General features: G+C 34.3%; 1 protein-coding gene across 1 annotated transcript; it reads left to right on the top strand.

Annotated features, from left to right (window-relative positions):
- Positions 1–2460: 2460 nt before the first annotated feature.
- LOC111502337 (putative odorant receptor 85d) lies at positions 2461–18306 on the top strand. The gene is made up of 5 exons (XM_023156403.2): positions 2461–3178; positions 5763–5862; positions 8872–8976; positions 14373–14528; positions 18087–18306. Exons 1-5 carry the CDS (start codon positions 2556–2558, stop codon positions 18144–18146), a joined length of 1044 nt encoding a protein of 347 aa, XP_023012171.2. The 5' UTR covers positions 2461–2555; the 3' UTR covers positions 18147–18306.
- Positions 18307–18745: the final 439 nt, after the last annotated feature.

The following is an 18745-nucleotide window of genomic DNA, read 5'->3' as shown; positions in this document are numbered from 1 at the left end:
GACTTTTGAAATCTTGGTCGGAAAATTTCACGTCATTTTCATGAACTCTAAGAAAAATGGATAGCGGTTTCTAATGAGAAGCCTGATAATACTTTTAAAGAAGATAATATTATAAAACCATTGCCTGTACGGTGAACACAACCATAGATTACTTTTTTACAGTTACAAATAATCATGGAAAATGTGCACTACCACAATAACAGTAAGTTAATCATCATAGAAATGATGGAGCAATTCAGGTTGATCCAGTTCAAATACAAGTGGGCCTAGAGATGGAGGTAGTTGTTTGAATAATATCGCTGATATAAAAAGTACACAATCTATATAGCATATGTTTCAAGTTTAAAGACGCTGCGTTGATAAGTATTTGTTTGGAAGCCATCAATAGCAAGACAGTTCTTATTATAAAAACGTATGCCTTAAATATGCTGTGTTACCATTTAGAACATGAATCGTTACCTTTTCCTTTGTCAAAACAAATAAAGGTCTCAAATTTTGGAGCTCCAGGGCTCCCAACCTATTTCTCTGAAACTCCTTAATACTATTAGAGGTAACTTTGAGTTACTCAAGTGTGTTGGTAGAAATCAACTTCACTTGGCTTTTCATAAATTGTTACTATTGAAGTCGGCAACATATGATTTTTTTCATTAATTGATTTACATTGAGTTGGACTTTGACAGCTAGTGAAGATAAATAGGAATCCACAAAACTCAGTTCACTAGTAATGTATGTTGAACATTTATTAGCTGTATAAACAATTCAGAAATCTGTTTGATCAAGATAGAAACATGCCAGATATTCAGTTGTTTAAAGAAATAATTTGGAAACAACTTACCGAAACGCTGAGCGATTGGAAAACATTATAGACTGATGAAATTTTTAGCATTACATTCAAAACGTTACAAAGTTGAAACGCAAGAACTTGGATTCATGTATGAAGTCTCAGATTGAAAGAAGTATAAGAAAGCAAATTATACACATTACACAGAAGATTTCTCATTCTCAAAACGTTTCAAAGGCTAAAATATCTTCTACTGTATTGACACAACAAATTAACGAGTGAGAGTATAAAAAATTGAAGGAAGGAAAGGAAAAAAAAACAAAATGTGCTGCCGAAACTATTTTTGCGGAAAGAAACAAGTAGAAGTTTTGATCAGGAGAAACAAGACAAAATGTACAACCGATTCAGAAGTTGAGAGGGGTGGTCGATAGGTATTTCAATAATAATAAATTTTAGTGGGAAAAATGGAAAAAGATGACAATGTGGAGTTCTTTGAATACATATTCTGCAGAATATTTGTGTACTTGCGATGACATATTGGATTGCACTCTCCTATACAGAAGAGTGAAAGTGATTTATGCCATGCGCTAGTAAGAGCAGTACGAAAGAATTATGCAACATTTAAGACCAGCTCGAAGAGGTATATAATGACCAATATAATCTAGGTATATCCCAATTTGAAAGAGAGAAAGGCGATTTATCTATCCAGAAGACTATCCGAGAGAGAAACAAAAGACAATCTCGGTTTATTATGTTATACTGAGGGAGGGATCAAATATCAGGGGAGTGTAGAATTGAATAAAAACTGTAATTCTGCTTGATGCCATAATTCTGGTAAATTCCTGCCGGAAAACAATTACTTTTGGCTAATACCTCGATGGATATTGAATCCTATCCAACGGCATGCAAGATACCTCACAAAGGTTAGTCTTACAGTTTCTCGTTCATTCAGTAGCAGGACCAGGCTGAAATCAATCAAGTACATCAGACCAGTTTCGAGGCGTTGCCTCTCATCAATCTAGGGAAGATCTGACCTTAGCTTGGATAGGCTGGTCCACGGTGGCATGTTTTGCAAAAGCTGTGAGGTATCTAGCATAAGTGTCTGTCGCATAAGTGTCCTTTATGGAAGTAGTTGTTTACCAGAACTCACTATGTTGGGAGAGATGAATATTTTGAGATATTATTTCAAAATATTCATTCACTCTCTTCGATTCAGTCTTCAGGCTTATTTTATTAATCAGGTGTTAAAAAATGAACCATTATGGTATGGCCCTCTCAACCAAAATAACTGAAAGTAACGAAGTTAGTTCATTTGGTAAATCGGCACTTTTTTGTTCAGACAGCTACAGAAAGAAAACGAGCTTCGAAAATGATTAGGTGAAAGTGTAGATTGTAGCTATTAGGTACTGAAGTCGAAATAAATTAAGAGGTATTTATTTCAACATGTTAGTATTTTACGTAATATTTATGTTACGCGATGTTCACCAAGGTCCCAGATATTGTTTTGAAATTTTTCATGTACTCCTTCCAAATATTACCTCGAAACAAATATTTCATTACATTAGGTACCTCATACCTCATACTTTCATTCGAAAAAGAGATTCATTCTTTGTTTATCAATTATTTGTTGATTGTGTTTTGAACAAAATGCTCTTTGATTTTTCAGACAACCGATTTGAATGAAGCTTTTCAAACTGATAAGCTCCACTTAATTATAGCAGGAGTGTATCCTTTGGAGAAAACCAATTACAAAAGGCTGCATAAACTCAGCGCTATGTTCAATTACACTATATCTTGGGTACAATTACTGTTGACATTGACTTTTTCCATTACCCAATTGTCCAACCTGGTTAAACTCTCAGAAGCACTCCTATTCAACTCAACTCAAATAGCATTCGTCTGCAAACTCTTGAATTTCAATCTGCAGCATAGAAGCATGCTCAAGCTGGAAGAGTTTTTGAGGCAACCAACGTTAACTAAAGTTACCGAAGAAGAAGACAATATCATTAGACATTACGTTAGAGGAGTTAGAAGAATTGGCCTCATATTCAGGGTATTATGTGTAGTTGTAGTGATATTTTACGCCCTTTTTCCATTGATGGATAGAAACCCTGATGGGTCCAAAAAGTTGCCGTTGCCTATATGGCTTCCATTTGATAGCAACAAGTATTATCATACAATATGGTTTTCCGAAGTTCTCAGTATAGCGGTTGGGGCTTGGATAAATTCTAATATTGACATTTTGAGTTATACACTAATGACATTAGGTACTGCCCAATTTGAGATATTGAAAAATAGATTGAGAAACTTAGTGAAAACGAGCAATGAGTTTGTGGAAGAGGATCTGGTTCTAGAGAAGATGAAACAATGTGTGATACACTTCAATGATATTAACAGGTTTGTGGTTCTAGCTGAGAAATAATAATATCTAAATGTGTAACCTTCGGGTTTATTGAACAATGATAGAAGGATTGTTAGTTGTCAGCATTCTCCTTGAGTTTCGGAAGAAATATCCTAATTATTTATTGAAGTTAATATTTTACTCAGTCCTAATTTCACATCGGTTGTCAGCTTGACCTCAGATTCTTCATAAATTCAAATATTTTTTCAATTCATTATAAAGCATAAAATCTTGTTTGAATTGAAAGGGGTATATTTTTATGAGATGATAATTTTTTAGGAAAGAAAGGTTTTGGCTTTCTACTTCTCCATCGTCATATGAAAAATGTGGGAATCATTGGGAATCTATGGAAGATTCCCACATTTTTTATATGAAGACGAAAAAGTAGAAAGCTCCTTTCTTTCCCAAAAAATAAAATTTTATTCTTCAATTCTAGTAATGAAGTTCCATTGTTCAGAAATTTTTTCTATTAAAAATGAAGTTTTAAACTTCATTTTTAATAGCTCATATAGTTTAGTGAACTGTCAGTTTCCATTTGACCTAATAAGGGATTCTTGTGTGTGTGCACCAATTAAGTAATTTTAGTAGATTATCAGGTGTTGAGGTTACGTTAAAAAGAAGAAGAAATAAAACATTTTGAATAGAAATTTATTATACATTTTTATTTTGGTAACATATCACAAAGCCATTTGTATAGAATATCTGCGTTTCGGAGACTGCATTTATATTTAATTCAGTTATTTCAGTGGAAGTGCAATTTTTTGTATTGTAGGTACTATCACATGAGAAATGAAGACCACATATTTTTCATTTATTTATTTATTCACCCTAACATATCACATAGGTCTGATTACAAGGATATACAAGGATTTCATATAACCGACCCGGCTTCGTTCGGGTAGCATACCATATATGCCCCATTTTCCTCTGTCATGTTCATAACTATCGATTGTGACTTCGAAATAGGAAAAAGTATCTATATACATAAAGACAAAAACACAAAATAAAAAAGTGACCTCAACCTTCAAAGTGATTTAAAACATAAAACAAAACTAACGCAAATGCAACCTTCATTATGCGTACCTCATCGATTTGTGGCTTGAATTTATTTTCTCGTGCGATACTTTTGGTTCTGCTATATAAAGAAGGATCCATTCACCTCTTATAATTCGAAATTTATTTTTTTTCAACTATCAAACAATCTCAACTATGTAAAATGAATATTGCAAGCTTTCTTCATCACGCGTATTGCAATGCATCACATCGTCTTGTCAGGCCGCTTGAATTCATTTTCCCGCGCTATAATTTCAATTTTCTGTTTACTCTCAAGATATTAATTTGAATTGTGTGTTGTTGGAGGAAATTATAATGTTCATGCAATGCTTAAGGTAGGTTAGATAGATCTAGATCAATGGCCGCTGACAGTGTGGTACTGATAACACCACTGATGGCCAGACAAGCCTGTCTCTGTAAGCCAGAGAGCTTTCCCTGGGCCGTTTTCTTTCAAGCCTTCGACCACAAGGCAATTGCACCATAAGTTTTACCACAAATTCTTCGACATGTCCATAAGGACAGTCTGACTTTGTGTAAAACTTTTTCCAAGTGAGCGTTCCAGGTGAGTTTTTTATCGACAATGCCAAGATGTAACACCTCCGTTCCAAATGGAATGACGTCACTACTGAGGGAAAGTGGCGTTAGATCGTCCAATTTTCTCCTCCTGGTGAGGGGGATCATCACAGTTTTGCTGGGGTTGACAAACATCTGCTCCCTCAGGCACCAACTGTGAACAAATTCCATTGTGCTTTGGAGGATATTACAAGCTACCCTTCCCTTGCCAAGATGTCAAGTTCATCAGCATAAGCTTGCAGATCTACTTTTCTTCTGTCGAGGGCATCAAGCAGACTATCCATCAGGAGCTACCACAGAAGGGTAGATAGTACCCCACCTTGAGGGCAGCCTCTGGTGACCCTGAACCTCGCCTTGAAGAATCGTAGTTGCAGTTCTGTTTACCAGACATAGTGACATAGATCCGGCCAGTTATGGTCAATTCAATGCTTATGGTAACTAACATATTCATTTGATAAGGATCAATATCAGTCTAAATACGAGTATTTCACCAAAATTACCACATTATTTGTGATCATCATTTTACACTTTGAAATAGGTATACCATATGAGTTATCCTTAAAAAAATGGACAAACATAAAATATACAGTACAAGTATCTTATCAAAAAACACATTATATGTGACCTCCCAAACTGAAGCAGCACGCAAAATAATAATTTAAGTATTGAATCACTTCATTATTGGTTGAGTTTCCATTTTTGTTCCGTATTGTCTTCAGGTAGATATGTACTTTCCTCTTTCAAAATTGAAATCAATAATCCTGAACATATTTTTTTTGAGTGTGTTTTATCAAAGTTACAAATTGATGAGGAACTATGGCATATATAAAAATGTGGGCATATATGTTCTGCCCGTTCAAGTCGGTAGTATAAAATTTGTTGTCTTCATTTTTCTTTTCCAAAATTTGTATATTTCTGACTGTTTCTGTATATTTTCAGTACATACTTTTTCAGGTTGATCGATTTGATTGAAAAAACGCTTTCAAATGGAATATTTGTTCAATTTTTATGCAGCGTGATTTTTATTTGCATGACAGGATTTCAGATACTAGTAGTAAGTAAACATATATAAGTACTTTTTCAATATCATCTAGGAGGTCATTATTTTCTATTAATAATAGATCACTTTGGAAATTCATCAGTTTATAAACTGAAAGTTCTTCAAAAAGATGATTCTTTGAGTTTTTGTTGTGTTTTATTTTCACTTGTTCACTTATATCTGACTCGACATTCAGTATGAGGGTCGTTTTGCCTAAAAAAAAGTAAGGAATCACGACGTGATGAAAGTGAGGTGGGTTGGGTCCAAATTGGGTGGGTCTATTTGACCCTAAACTGCAACCTCCTCTACTCACACGTCTTCAAACTCTGCCAGCTTCTTGACGAAGCCTATTCGTTTTTTTTTATCAATGATCTTTCAGATAATATGGCAAGAACGACAAACCCTAAAACCTATTTCGGGGCAGCAGCCGGACAGGCACAAAGTATGTGTCCTGCTGCTTCATTTATTTCCATGAATGCAAGGTATTCACTAGCAGTTGGACATATATACACGTACCCATTAATATACAATGTAATTGCCAACGTTTCGGCAACCTTTGTGGCCATCTTTAGGGCAAAAATAAAATGATAATTAATGAATTATGATTTGTTGTACATATCTTCATTTGTACTCTCACAAACTGTATATATGAGTATGTTGTTTAAGTAAAACGAGAGATCGGTTGTGGAAAATGTCTAGAAATTTGAGTAATAGAAATATGAGGGTTATGTAAAATCAAAAACACGACTGGTACGATGAATACTAATTCACCAGCAACGGGTATTTGAATATGTGATTTTAATTGTTATTGTCCCGTATTTTTCATCAAGTTTAATGTTTTCAATTGTACATAAACCTCATACTCATTTTTTATAGATTTTCCAAAAAAAAATCCCATTTTATTTGAACAACATACTCATACATACTGTTTTGGTATGTACTGATGAAGATCGAATCTTCAACAGTTTCTATGAAAATTATAGTACGTTAATTTTCTATTTTAATTGCAGCATTGAAGATGGCGCAATGGTAGTCAATTGAATTGTATATTATTGAGTATTGTCAGTACACGAACTGTCTTGTTAAACAATGTAGGTCACCCCTGCTGTAATCTAATATTGTTTGGTAATATACTTTCCAGGATATACAGTGCATTTCTTTAATGTCCCCTTCCCTTTTATTTTTTGAACGGGTCAACTCAAAAAATTGAAATTTGAGGTAATGAAATTAATGCATGGATACTTTATTTTGAAATGAAATTGACAGATGAAATAAATAAATAAATGGAAAGGGGGTTCTTGTGACACATCATTTTGAAGCTCCTGACGAATACAACTCTATAATATGGAGTCAATTTCTTCACCTACTACAAAATGGCGGAATATTTAATAATTTCCTGAAGACAAACACATTAATATCGATATTGCTAGAAATATTCCTTTTTATCTGTCATATGGCAATTCCAACAAACCGATAAGGTTTGTTAACTCATTTTTTGTTTGAAAAACGTCAAAAAATGTCAGTACGACAATGAACATCATTGTTCAGTTAAAATATTCTCATTTAGTTTTCGGTTTTACTAGTAGAAAGGTCAATTCTCGTCCATTGGAAGAAAACATTGAAGCGATTTTCATTTACGGTGCGACGCGTAACATTCACGAGACCGAAAGGATTTTCAATGAACGTTTTCCGAATCGTCCTATCTGTAGAAAATATTTGTGGGAACTTGTATCCAAATTCACAACTAACGGTAGTATACATAACAAAAAGTCCCCAGGTCATCCGTCCATTCCGGAAGAACAGCGAATGCAATTAATTGGTGAGATGGTAGTAAATCCTGAACAGTCTATTTATTCCATCGCGATTGTTTGTGAGGTGTCTCCTTCTACTGTGTGAAGACTTTTGAAGAGGAATAGGTATCATCCATATAAAATGAAATGGTACACAAATTAACTGAAGATGACCCTGATCGAAGAACGGTATTCTGCGAAATCATGACGGAAACCATTGCAAGCCATCCTACCTATCTTCACAATATTTGTTTTAGTGACGAATTTACATTTTCATGGGGCTATTTGAAGCAAAAGGTTTACGAAATTGAACCTGCTTCAATATTGGATATACGGCAGGGAATAATATGTCAAGAAGTTCAAGGCAACCATTTTGAGCATCTTCTGAACTGACCTCAAACTTATTACCTCATATTACGTAGTTAAATGTGAAGCATTTGTCAGGAGCTTCAAAAAGATGTCACAAGACCCCCCTTTCCATATATTTTTTTCCAGATGGCGCCCAGTCGCTTCAAAAAGATGTCACAAGATCCCCTCTCCATCAATTTTTTTTCCAGGAGCCATCTTGAAAGTTTCATCTGCCAATTTAACTTCAAAATAAAGTATGCACGCTTTAATTTCATCATCCCAAATTTCAATTTTTTGAGTTGACCCGTTCAAAAAATAAAAGGGTGGGGAACATTGAAGGATTGCATTGTATAAATGCCTTGGGTTAGACCAATTCTCGTAAGTTTTGCCAGAACTCTGAAACTTATTCGCAGTCCAGGTGTTCAGTGCTTCTTTGGCAAAGCCTATAGCGATACCAATCACAGGTTCTGGTTCGATGATACCGATGATTTGTTGAATCTTCTCATTGGGAGAGTTTTTTGTTTTTGGTTGATGTACCAATTTAGCTATTGCTCAGTGAGAGCCAAAAGCTTCCGAAGCTGCTTGGCACATTGATTTATGTATGAGGTACCAAATTCTCTAAACACAAATCAATAGGGGACATTTCAGTCCCGTAGTCAGCTTGATATATCTATCCTCAATCGTCGGCTGTATACACTTGCACCAGAACTGAAGGTGTTTTTGATCCATCTGTGTGTAGTCAAGTGGAAAATCTCACACTCGGCTGTAAAATAGAATAAAAAAATAAAAGAAACACTATGACATTTCAATTTTTCATATTTTTTGAGTCATGAGACGAAATATTTTTATATTTTTGAATAACATTTTTAAATGAATTTATTTCCAGATATCCTTCAGAAGTATGCAGTTCGTTCTTCTTCTAACTTATTTCTGCTGTCTCACATGTCAAGTGGTCATGTATTGCTGGTATGGTCACATTTTGATGAATAGTGTAAGTTCAAATCGTTATAATTGAAATTTAAATTATTAGTACCTACTCAATCTAGAGTTTATTCTACAGAAATAATAAATAATATATGATTCACTTGGAAAGTTATCAAACAAACACATTTTTCATTTTGTAACTTTGAGGGGCCGTAACTTGGTAACGAAGGATTTTAGGAACAGAAGTTATATGAAGTATGGTGATATTTTGACCCCATGCATCTATACATTCCCGAGTGAAAAAGAGGAAGTCCACGGACACTCTGTATAATTTTCAATATAAAAATGATACATATTGAAATATGTGCGTAATTTATTTATATGTTATTTATGGTATTTGTAGCGTACAGAAATGTTGTTAACTGGAATTTAAGATTTAATTTTCTAAGGGATGAATTCCACATCTATACTCCACAACCTCATTTCCAATGCGGAAGGCGCATCGAGTTCTTTGTTGATAGAGAGAGTATATATAATTTTTTTTTGTACATATGTGATTCCGCGGGATATAAAGTGGTCGAAATTAGGCTATAGGTCGGAAATTGGTGATTGATAACTCAATTGGTTCATTCATCTAGTTGAATAGAGGGTCACAAGTATCTCGTTTTTACCAAACAAATGCCTCTCTTGCCAGAAGATATTTCACTACTTTTAATCAATAACATGTGGCCAATGCATGATGGTGCACCAGCTCACTCTACTCTCATAGTCCAGGAATGTCTACATCAAATTATTTTATCTTAACAGCTAGATAAGTCGGGATATCCACAGTTGTGGACATTGAAGTCACCATATCAACAGAGTTCATATTTTTTTATGGGACAAGTATACAACACCAGTGCATTATAACAAATACCCACGGGACATTTGGCAAAACACGCGATTCAATGACAAGACGAGTGGAGGCATGTACTAAGACTAGAAGTAGTCACTTTCAACAACTATTACAATGCATTTGTTAGTTTGAATATTTTGTTTTTCACTTCTGAGATATTATCCCAATTAGGAGAGTGGTCTGAAAAGTTTCAACCTCTTCATGAAGATTGCAGCTCTCGTAAATAAAAGCTAATGAACTTCGTTATTCATCTGTTGACAGTTACTCACCAAAGTTTCGGCTATTTTGGAAGCGCAGTTGTTATGTAACAGTCGTTTCAGTGAGTTCATGAAAATGGAAAAAAATCGAGTATCGAGTTGTCATTAAATATTTGTTTTTGAGAGGCCACACGTCTACGCAAATCAATGATGAAGTGGATTCTGTGTAAAGAACGTGTTTGTTCTATAATAAATCAACATTCAGGCTTGAAAAAGCTGTACTCGCGTTGAGTGCTGCGTTTGCTCACTTTAGACCAAAAACGTGTTCAAATGAATATTTTCAATGCTTTATTGGCGTAGTTTAGACACAATGAATTACTAGATGAAACTAGGATACACTATTATACTTCCGAAACAATAATACAGTCCAAACAATAGACTGCAAAGGAACCGGCTTCAAAGAAATCACAAACTGTTTTTTCGGCTGGGAAAGTGATGGCGACTGTTTTTTGGTATAGTCATGAGAAAGCCATCACAGGAGCATACTACGCAACATTACTTGACAAGCGCTAAAGGCAGAACTTGGGGAAAAACAGCAGAAAAAAATCCTATTTCACTAAGACAACGCACCGTCCCACACCTCAGCGGTTGCCATGGCGAATTACGGTTCGAACTGCTTGAACATCCTCCTTACTCACCAGATCTAGCCCTAAGTGACTTTTTTTTATTCCCCATCTAGAAATTGCGCTAGAAGGAGTACTATTTGGACGGGTTACAAATATAGGATTATCGCTAAGAGAAATGTGTAGAGTTAAAAAGAGACTGTGTTAGGTCGGAAACTTTTCAGACCAACCTCGTATATGTTGAATGGTAAGAAATTTAGAAATCGAGCAAGAGACAATACATTTTGAACACAAAATGAACAATATGTGTTCTTTAGGAAAAGTAATGACATCTTAAAGTGTTGCACGGGTCAGGACTCGAGAGGTTTTGTACTTCAAAAGTATATGAGGCAAACATTTTGATGATTATTGAAAGTTTAACGTCCTGTTATATTATTAACTGAATCATTCAATATATTGTTGTTGTTGTATTTATTCGTCTTTCAGATCATCATGATATTAGACATGTCAATAATAAAAATAACAATAAATAACTATATAAATATAAATAAATATACATATACCTATCAAATAAAACAGGCACCATACAAAACACTACAAGCGGCATACTGATGCAAATTTTAAAATCATAGACAAATTATTATGAAACAACATAATATAATTATATACAATTAAAAGGTTCAACATAAAAATAGGAACGAAATGCAGTGAGAACAAGTTATATCAGGACTTCCCTTTGCAGGAACTCATCTAAGCTATAACAACCCCCGTTCGTCAATAATTCTTTGATATGGTTTTCGAAACTTACTAAGTGTAGGTCCTTGACTTCCTGTGGCAATGAATTATAAAGTATGATGCCGTTATACTTAAGAGATTCCTTGAATGTTGAAGTTTTGTGTTTTGGGATGGTCAAGTGTTTAGTTCGTGGTGTATAATTATGAGTGACTGACTCGTGATTGAAATGAACCATGTTGTATCTCACATGAAGCAGAGCTTTATAAATATAAATACAGGGTAAAGTTAATATTTTATATCTTGAAAATGAAGCTCTACAACTAGATCTCGGTGTAATGTCAGATATCATTCTCATGAATCTTTTTTGTAGAATGAATGCACGTCTTGCGTCAGTAGAAGTACCCCACATTAGTATATTTTAAGCCATGTGAGAATAGGCCAAAGAATAATAGAACATCTTGATACCATCTAAGTCAAGCAACTCTTTGAGCTGGCGTATTGCAAATATTGCTCCCAAGACAAGGCTTTATCTAAGTACATACCTAGGAGTTTGGCTGTATCAGATAGTTGGACGTTTTTAAGATTCAATGTCTTTCTCAAGGAGAAACCCAAGTGAATTATTTTATTTGCATTCAGTTTCAATTGGTTTCTGTCACACCAAGAAATCATAGCGTCCATGACTGAGTTTTTATTGAATTCCAACTCATCTATTGTGCTACCAGACACTGATATGGTAGTGTCATCTGCGAACATTACGGTGTAACCATGTTTGATATATTTCGGGAGATCATTTATATATATATATTGAAAACAGCAGCGGTCCTAACATTGAACCTTGTGGTACACTAAGCATAATATCTTTTATGTGATGCAGTGTTATTCAGAGTCACAACCATTTTTCTGTCAGATAAGAATGACTTAATCTATTCAAGTAAGAATACTCTGATACCAATGTCGTACAATTAACTGATCATAATTTCATTTCTTACTGACTCAAATGCTTTCGCTAGATCAAATAAGATTGAGACTACATACTTCCACTTATCAATGTTATTGTAAATTTCAGTCTCAATTTTTGATTAGGGAACCGCAGAACGATTTTTTGAATATATAAAAATAATTTATCTGATCGGTTTGAACCAGTTTATAAACCAGGGAAAACCAAGTAATTCCACATTGACATAATTCATCTTGCTAAAAACGAGAGGTGTCAGATCTGCTGATCTGGCAGACGATACAATTGCTCGTTACCTACCTATCCAAACATCTGGTTTTGTAAACTTTTAAGTAGAAATATCACATCAAAGTGTGTTTTTTGAATACGATATAATGGTTTGTTTGAAGGTGATCGACAATGTTTCACGATGAATTTCATTAGTTTGGACTTCCATTGTCTGATATTATATAAAATGATTTCTAATCCCTGAAAGGACTAATAAAAAAGTGTGAAATAAAATACAGGTAAAAATAGAACAATTGAACAAAAAAATAAAAATTAAAAACTAAAAAGTCGAGAGATTCCAAGCCAAGTTAGTGGGAGATGACCGTTTGGCGGAAGTGGGCCATTTTTTGCTTGATTATGGGTTTCTATATGTTGCGTATCTCTACGCTAACTTGGCTGAATACATTGTTGGACAACATGTATGCAGCTTCTTTGAATTTCCTCCTAATTCAATATTCTGTCCTATGTATGATCTCAGCTTGGGACCACTCGATGTTATGTTGATGGGTCCAAACATGCTCAGCTATTCTTGATTTGCTTGTTTCCCCTGGCTGTGTGTGTTTCTTGTGCTCGACAATGCGAACATTCAATGGCCTTTTAGTTTCACCGATAAAGGATTTTCCGCACTCACAGGGTATCCGGTAAATGCAATTATTGGAATCGCAGTCCGCGTTTGGTGTCCTGGTTTTCGTGAGGCTGCTACGGATAGTGTTTCTGGATATGAAGCAGGTTTTGATGTTGTACTTAGACCCATCCTCTAATGTAGGGAAGTGCAAGCACTGGTTATGACGGCTTCTCTTCCTTGCGAGCCTTCTGCTGTCTTTTAGCCAAAGTCTGTTCTACCGTCATTTTTGATGATATCTAGTTCCTTTTCGAGACCTTCCTTCGTATTACAGAGCCTGAAAGCACGGTCTAATAGAGTCTTGCTGATTCCTCTTTTGGTAGATTGATGATGGTTGGATTCGTGGTTCAGATACTGTCCCGTGTGAGTGGGTTTTCAGTAAACAGATATTTCCCACTTTGTGTCGGTCCTCTTCACCAATACGTCTAAGAATGGCAATTCGTTGTGGACTTCCTTTTCCGTTGTGAAAGGAAGGTCTTACCCAGGAAGGCATCTAGTTCAGTATTCTTGAAAAAATTGTTATTTTCAGCTATTCATTTTTAATCCTTCTTTTTCATTAGTTCTTTCAGGGATTTCAAATCATTTTATATAATATCAGAACTAATCAATTCACAATATAATGGATTTTCATCAAGTATCGGTCAGTTATATCATATTTTTGAAGCGGTTTTGGCAAACTTCCAAGTGGAAATCCCACATTAAAGGTGTGTTTCTTGAATACATCCGGATGAACCTCATCTAACTAGGATAGTACAAGTTCTCTGATATCCGTTGTCGATATTATTCGTGTAGAGAATTCCAGATGATTTTCATTCTGATAATTTGTAAATTCAAAAATAAAAACAATGATATTCACTGTAGTCATATGGTTGCATAGTCATAGTTTGTTATTTCGAATATTTTTCTGTCAGTATTTACTATAAGGCGAAAACATGACTTGAAATCGATAAAAAACAAAATAGGTACGATTTTCGAGTATTTGCTATTTGTATTATTTTATTTCATAAATTTTAATCGTTCTGTTTCTGCTTCCAAATAATAAGTTGATATCCTACAATTTTTGATATTATCCATTGAAAAAAAAACTAAATGAAACGAAAATCTGATACCGCAATTAATTACAGATAAAAAGTTACACGGTATACAAAACACTGAACATATTTTTGCAGAGTGAAGACATAGCTGAAGCCTGTTATATGACAGAATGGTTCAACGGAACCCAAAAAATTCAAAGGATGTTTGTCATTATTATGGAGAGGGCAAAAAGACCCGTGAAGCTGAGAGCCGCGAACTTCTTTTATCTCAATTTACAAACTTTAATGGCAGTAAGTATTCTCCCAACACTGGAAGTTGTTGAAAGCAATTGACGACATAGACGGGAAATTTTGCCAGACTTTTCTCGTCAAATAATATCGTAGGGTGTTAAAAAAATTTGGTGAATTTTCAAATTTCGCGGGCTACGTACATTTGAATAATGATTTTTTAATTTTTCTATGTTGGTATACTCGTCTTGAACATATTTTCACAGTTTCAGCTTTTTAGCATATTTGTTGATGAAGGCACAGAACTGCAACTGCTGCAATCATCTTAGTGACGCGGGTGAAGTATTCTTCTTGACGTATCAACTGTTGATACGTCAAGAAGAGTACTTCGACCATACAACTGAAGATGCCTTCCACTGAGATCCATAATGGCTCTAACATTTTTTCTGTGGTCGACATCACACCTTTGTCTCTTCCTTTCATTCACTCGTAGATACCCAAATAATAGGGGAGCCCAAGCAGGGATTTCGGGATTTACTAAAGCGTGGCAGATTAATATACAGGGGGATACCTTGTACCCGGTTAAGTACCTCCATCAAATATGAGCCCCATATATAAGGCCGCCTGTGAGGGATAAAGGATCAGATTTAAAAAAAAATTGATCATCAGAAATTCTCGAGCGCGTCAAATTAAGGTAGGGTGAGTTAATTACCTGCTAAAAAGTGTATATTCCAGTAATCTGACAATTTGAGAGTGACGTAAAGACAGGGGAGGGCAGCAAAGTTGTAAAAAATAACGTCATTTCGACATTCTCGAGCGTAGCTAATTTTTTTTTTCGAAGGAAATCATTCAAGGATAACGAAAAATATATAATCTGACGATTTCCGCAAGCCGAAATAACAAAAATTCGTCGATAAAGTTTAATGCGTGCAGCTGTGTGATACCTATATTTTCCTCTTCGAGTTTCTATTCCTCTATTCTCCATTCACTTTTTCTCTATCTATTACTCTCTCACTCCGTCCCCACTCTGAATTCTGTTGCCATGACGCCATCACAGCTGACACAGAGACTCGTTCGTGATGAAGATGAAGATGATGATTAATTAATCGATTAATTGATGGATGTAGCTATTACTACGTGGTAGGAAATCATAATCAAGAATAGAAAAATTAAACTTTCTATGTTTTTATACAATATATAAGTTTGAAAATTTCCTTATAGGACGAAACTGCAGTAACGTTAGTTACAAATAAAAGTGGTAAAAAACATAGAAAGTTTAATTTCTCTTTTCTTCATCAATTAATCAATTGATTATAAAAAATTAAATTTTTTTGAGCATTTTTCAAAATAGATTTGGAAAAGCTGAATACACTTAATTGAATTAATGAATCGAAGAGGTTTTTTGTATTAAAGTGTATAATTTTTAAAATTCTTGTAAAGCGCTTTCGACTTTCGTCATCATCAGTGCTCACCTGAAAGTAATTGATCTAATTGAAAAGGAAGTTTGGTGAAAATTGAAGTTGCGAAAAGATTAAGAAATTTGAAAAAATTGTTTAAGATTACTTACTTGTCAGGCAACAGGAAGTATCAAAATAAGTACATGGCACATTTGTAAAATTTGACTTATATAAAACAAAATAGGCTTATAGCCAAGAAAATACATTTTTGGATTGATGTCATGTGGTTCAGTCAAAGTATTATATGAAGAAGGACAACTTGAGACAGGATGTCTCATATAAGCCTATTTTGTTTTATATAAGTAAAATATTACAAATGTGCCATGTACTTATTTTGATACATCCTGTTGCCTGACAAGTAAGTAATCTTAAACAATCTTTCCAAATTTCTTAACCTTAAAGATTAAAAACTTTTTGCAACTCCAATTTTCACTAAACTTCCTTTTCAATTAGATCACTTACTTTCAGGTGAGCACTGATGATGACGAAAGTTGAAAGCGCTTTGCAAGAATTTTAAAAATTATACACTTCAATACAAAAAAACCTCTTCGATTGTTTTTTTTAAAATTATTTTCTCATAAATACAAGTATTCTACTTAAAAAACATACACTTATTCATTTGCATGCTATTTCCTGAGCTTTTCAATTGATTAAGTTCAAAAATTAAAACATTTTTTCTTAAATATTGTTTTTGTCAGATTAAGCGACTCCCTCTATATAATCGTCAGGTTATGAGACAGAACGTCTAAAACATAAAGATGAACCATATATATCTTAATCTGACGCGCTTGAGTATTTCAAAATGACGAATTTTTTTGCACATCATAATGAAGGCCGCGAGTTTGCGTCAGATCGAAATCGTCAGATTATTGAATGAGAGATTTTTTTTGTTGCACTTAACACCCCCTTAGATTACATTTTTTTTTCTTTTCACTTCTAACCTTTACGTACAACCACCCACATCATGCAAACGATCAGATAAACATACCAACATTATTAAAAATACGTAGGACATTGATGCTATCAATATCTAATGCGCTCGAGTATGTCCATGCAACAGATTTTTTTTACATATTTAAAAACCTATAGCCGCTTCCCCCACCGATGAAAAGGTATATATTATATAACTTATTTTTTTTTATCATCTAAGCTTTGCAACCCAATATGTCTCAATGACGCTCGAGTAAATCCCCATTTTGCATCGTGGGCTCCCCTGCTAAAACATTGACTGCCAATACATATCTTCGACGATAACGACAAAAATGTATATCCTTACTAAAATCTGGAGATATACTTTCTACTTGAACGACATTTTTATGCAGGAGTCAACATGTCTTACTATTTTGTGTGTGATTAACCTCCCACAATCAGAAAAATAAACACAGCTAAATCAATAGAGAATCTGCTGAAGTGTAATGAATCGCAAACTGAAACCCTGCAAAGTGGATAATATAAACTCTTCGGTGTTTATTTTACTTTTTGGGGTGAATTTTTCACTTTTCCTTTCAATACACTTCGAAGGATCCTCTTTTGATTTAGCATTGTTCATTTTTCAGCTTGTGAGAGGTTTAATACCCAAAAACAATAAGAAACATCAGGAGAAAGTTTCGGCTTGGGCTGACAGTTATCAAGAAGATTTAACGCTGAAAAACCCTTCATGAATAAACGTGACAGAACTTGGACATGATATGTTTTGGGTCAATCATGTTATACTCAAATATTACTAGTAAAATAGCAAAGGCACGTTTACGAAACGGCAAAAATTCCTTTACAGAAAGAAAAGTTGTACACACCTTATCAATTTGGTATTATTTATTATTATTTTTTTTTTGAGAAAAACAACTCCTTTGGGATATTGCTAGATTCTATGCAGAAAAACACCACCAGCCTGACTGGAGATCCAAACATCACAAGCAATCTTGATTGGGATAGACTTGATGATAGAATTGATAGACTGGGATATTGAAGGATATTTTCATGGGAAGTCTTCGACTAACTTCATTTCACTAATAGCAATATATGTCAGAATTGTGCGATGGATATTCAACTCACTACACCCCAAACTGTATACATTTGTGGAATGTCGTGCTTGTGCTATAATCAATCCCAATCATTTCAATAAATATATTCCGAAGAATTGACAGTCTCTAGTATTTTTTTTCAGATTTTGAGATCATCTTATTCCTACTTTGCAGTCTTATGGCATATATACAGCAATCAATGATAGTAATTTCTACTATTCCATCGTATATAGTCACCAAATTCAAACGATGACTTCAGATTAGTTTTGATTGATATTTGAATACTAACTACCTATAGCACCAACTGAGAGCAATACATGAATAATAAGAAATGCACTAATCTATATGTCTAATTAAAAAAATATACCAAAATAAAGATATATAAAAATATTCTGTTGGGTTTTGTAAATTATTTAAGTAGATGTATTATAGCCTCTTCAGCCCCAATCTCGATGACACTAGAAGATGAAGACTCAATTCATTCATAACATTACGACTTCATATTAGGGAAGAGTTAAATCAACTCATGTCATAACAGAAGGTAATGTCATTCATTCAATCTTCTTCAAATTGAAAGGGGTATATTTTCAGGAGGTATTGAGTTTTGGAAAAAAAAAGGTTTCGACTTTCTACTTCTCCATCTGAAATGTGAGTAACTTCTAAAGAAAGAAAAAAGCAACTAATTTAGAAATAAATTTTTCACAATGATATCATGGATCATGCAAATAAATAACTTTCAAACACAAACTGAAATATTGGTGCTGAAGAAGCAATAAGGGTGTCTTATTCCGAAACATCGATG

This window comes from Leptinotarsa decemlineata, unplaced genomic scaffold, assembly GCF_025532065.1.
Source record: "Leptinotarsa decemlineata unplaced genomic scaffold, Ldec_3_MD MMD2_tig00000199_RagTag_RagTag, whole genome shotgun sequence".
Classification (NCBI taxonomy): Eukaryota; Metazoa; Arthropoda; class Insecta; order Coleoptera; family Chrysomelidae; genus Leptinotarsa; species Leptinotarsa decemlineata.
This window is presented reverse-complemented; position numbering and strand designations above follow the sequence as displayed.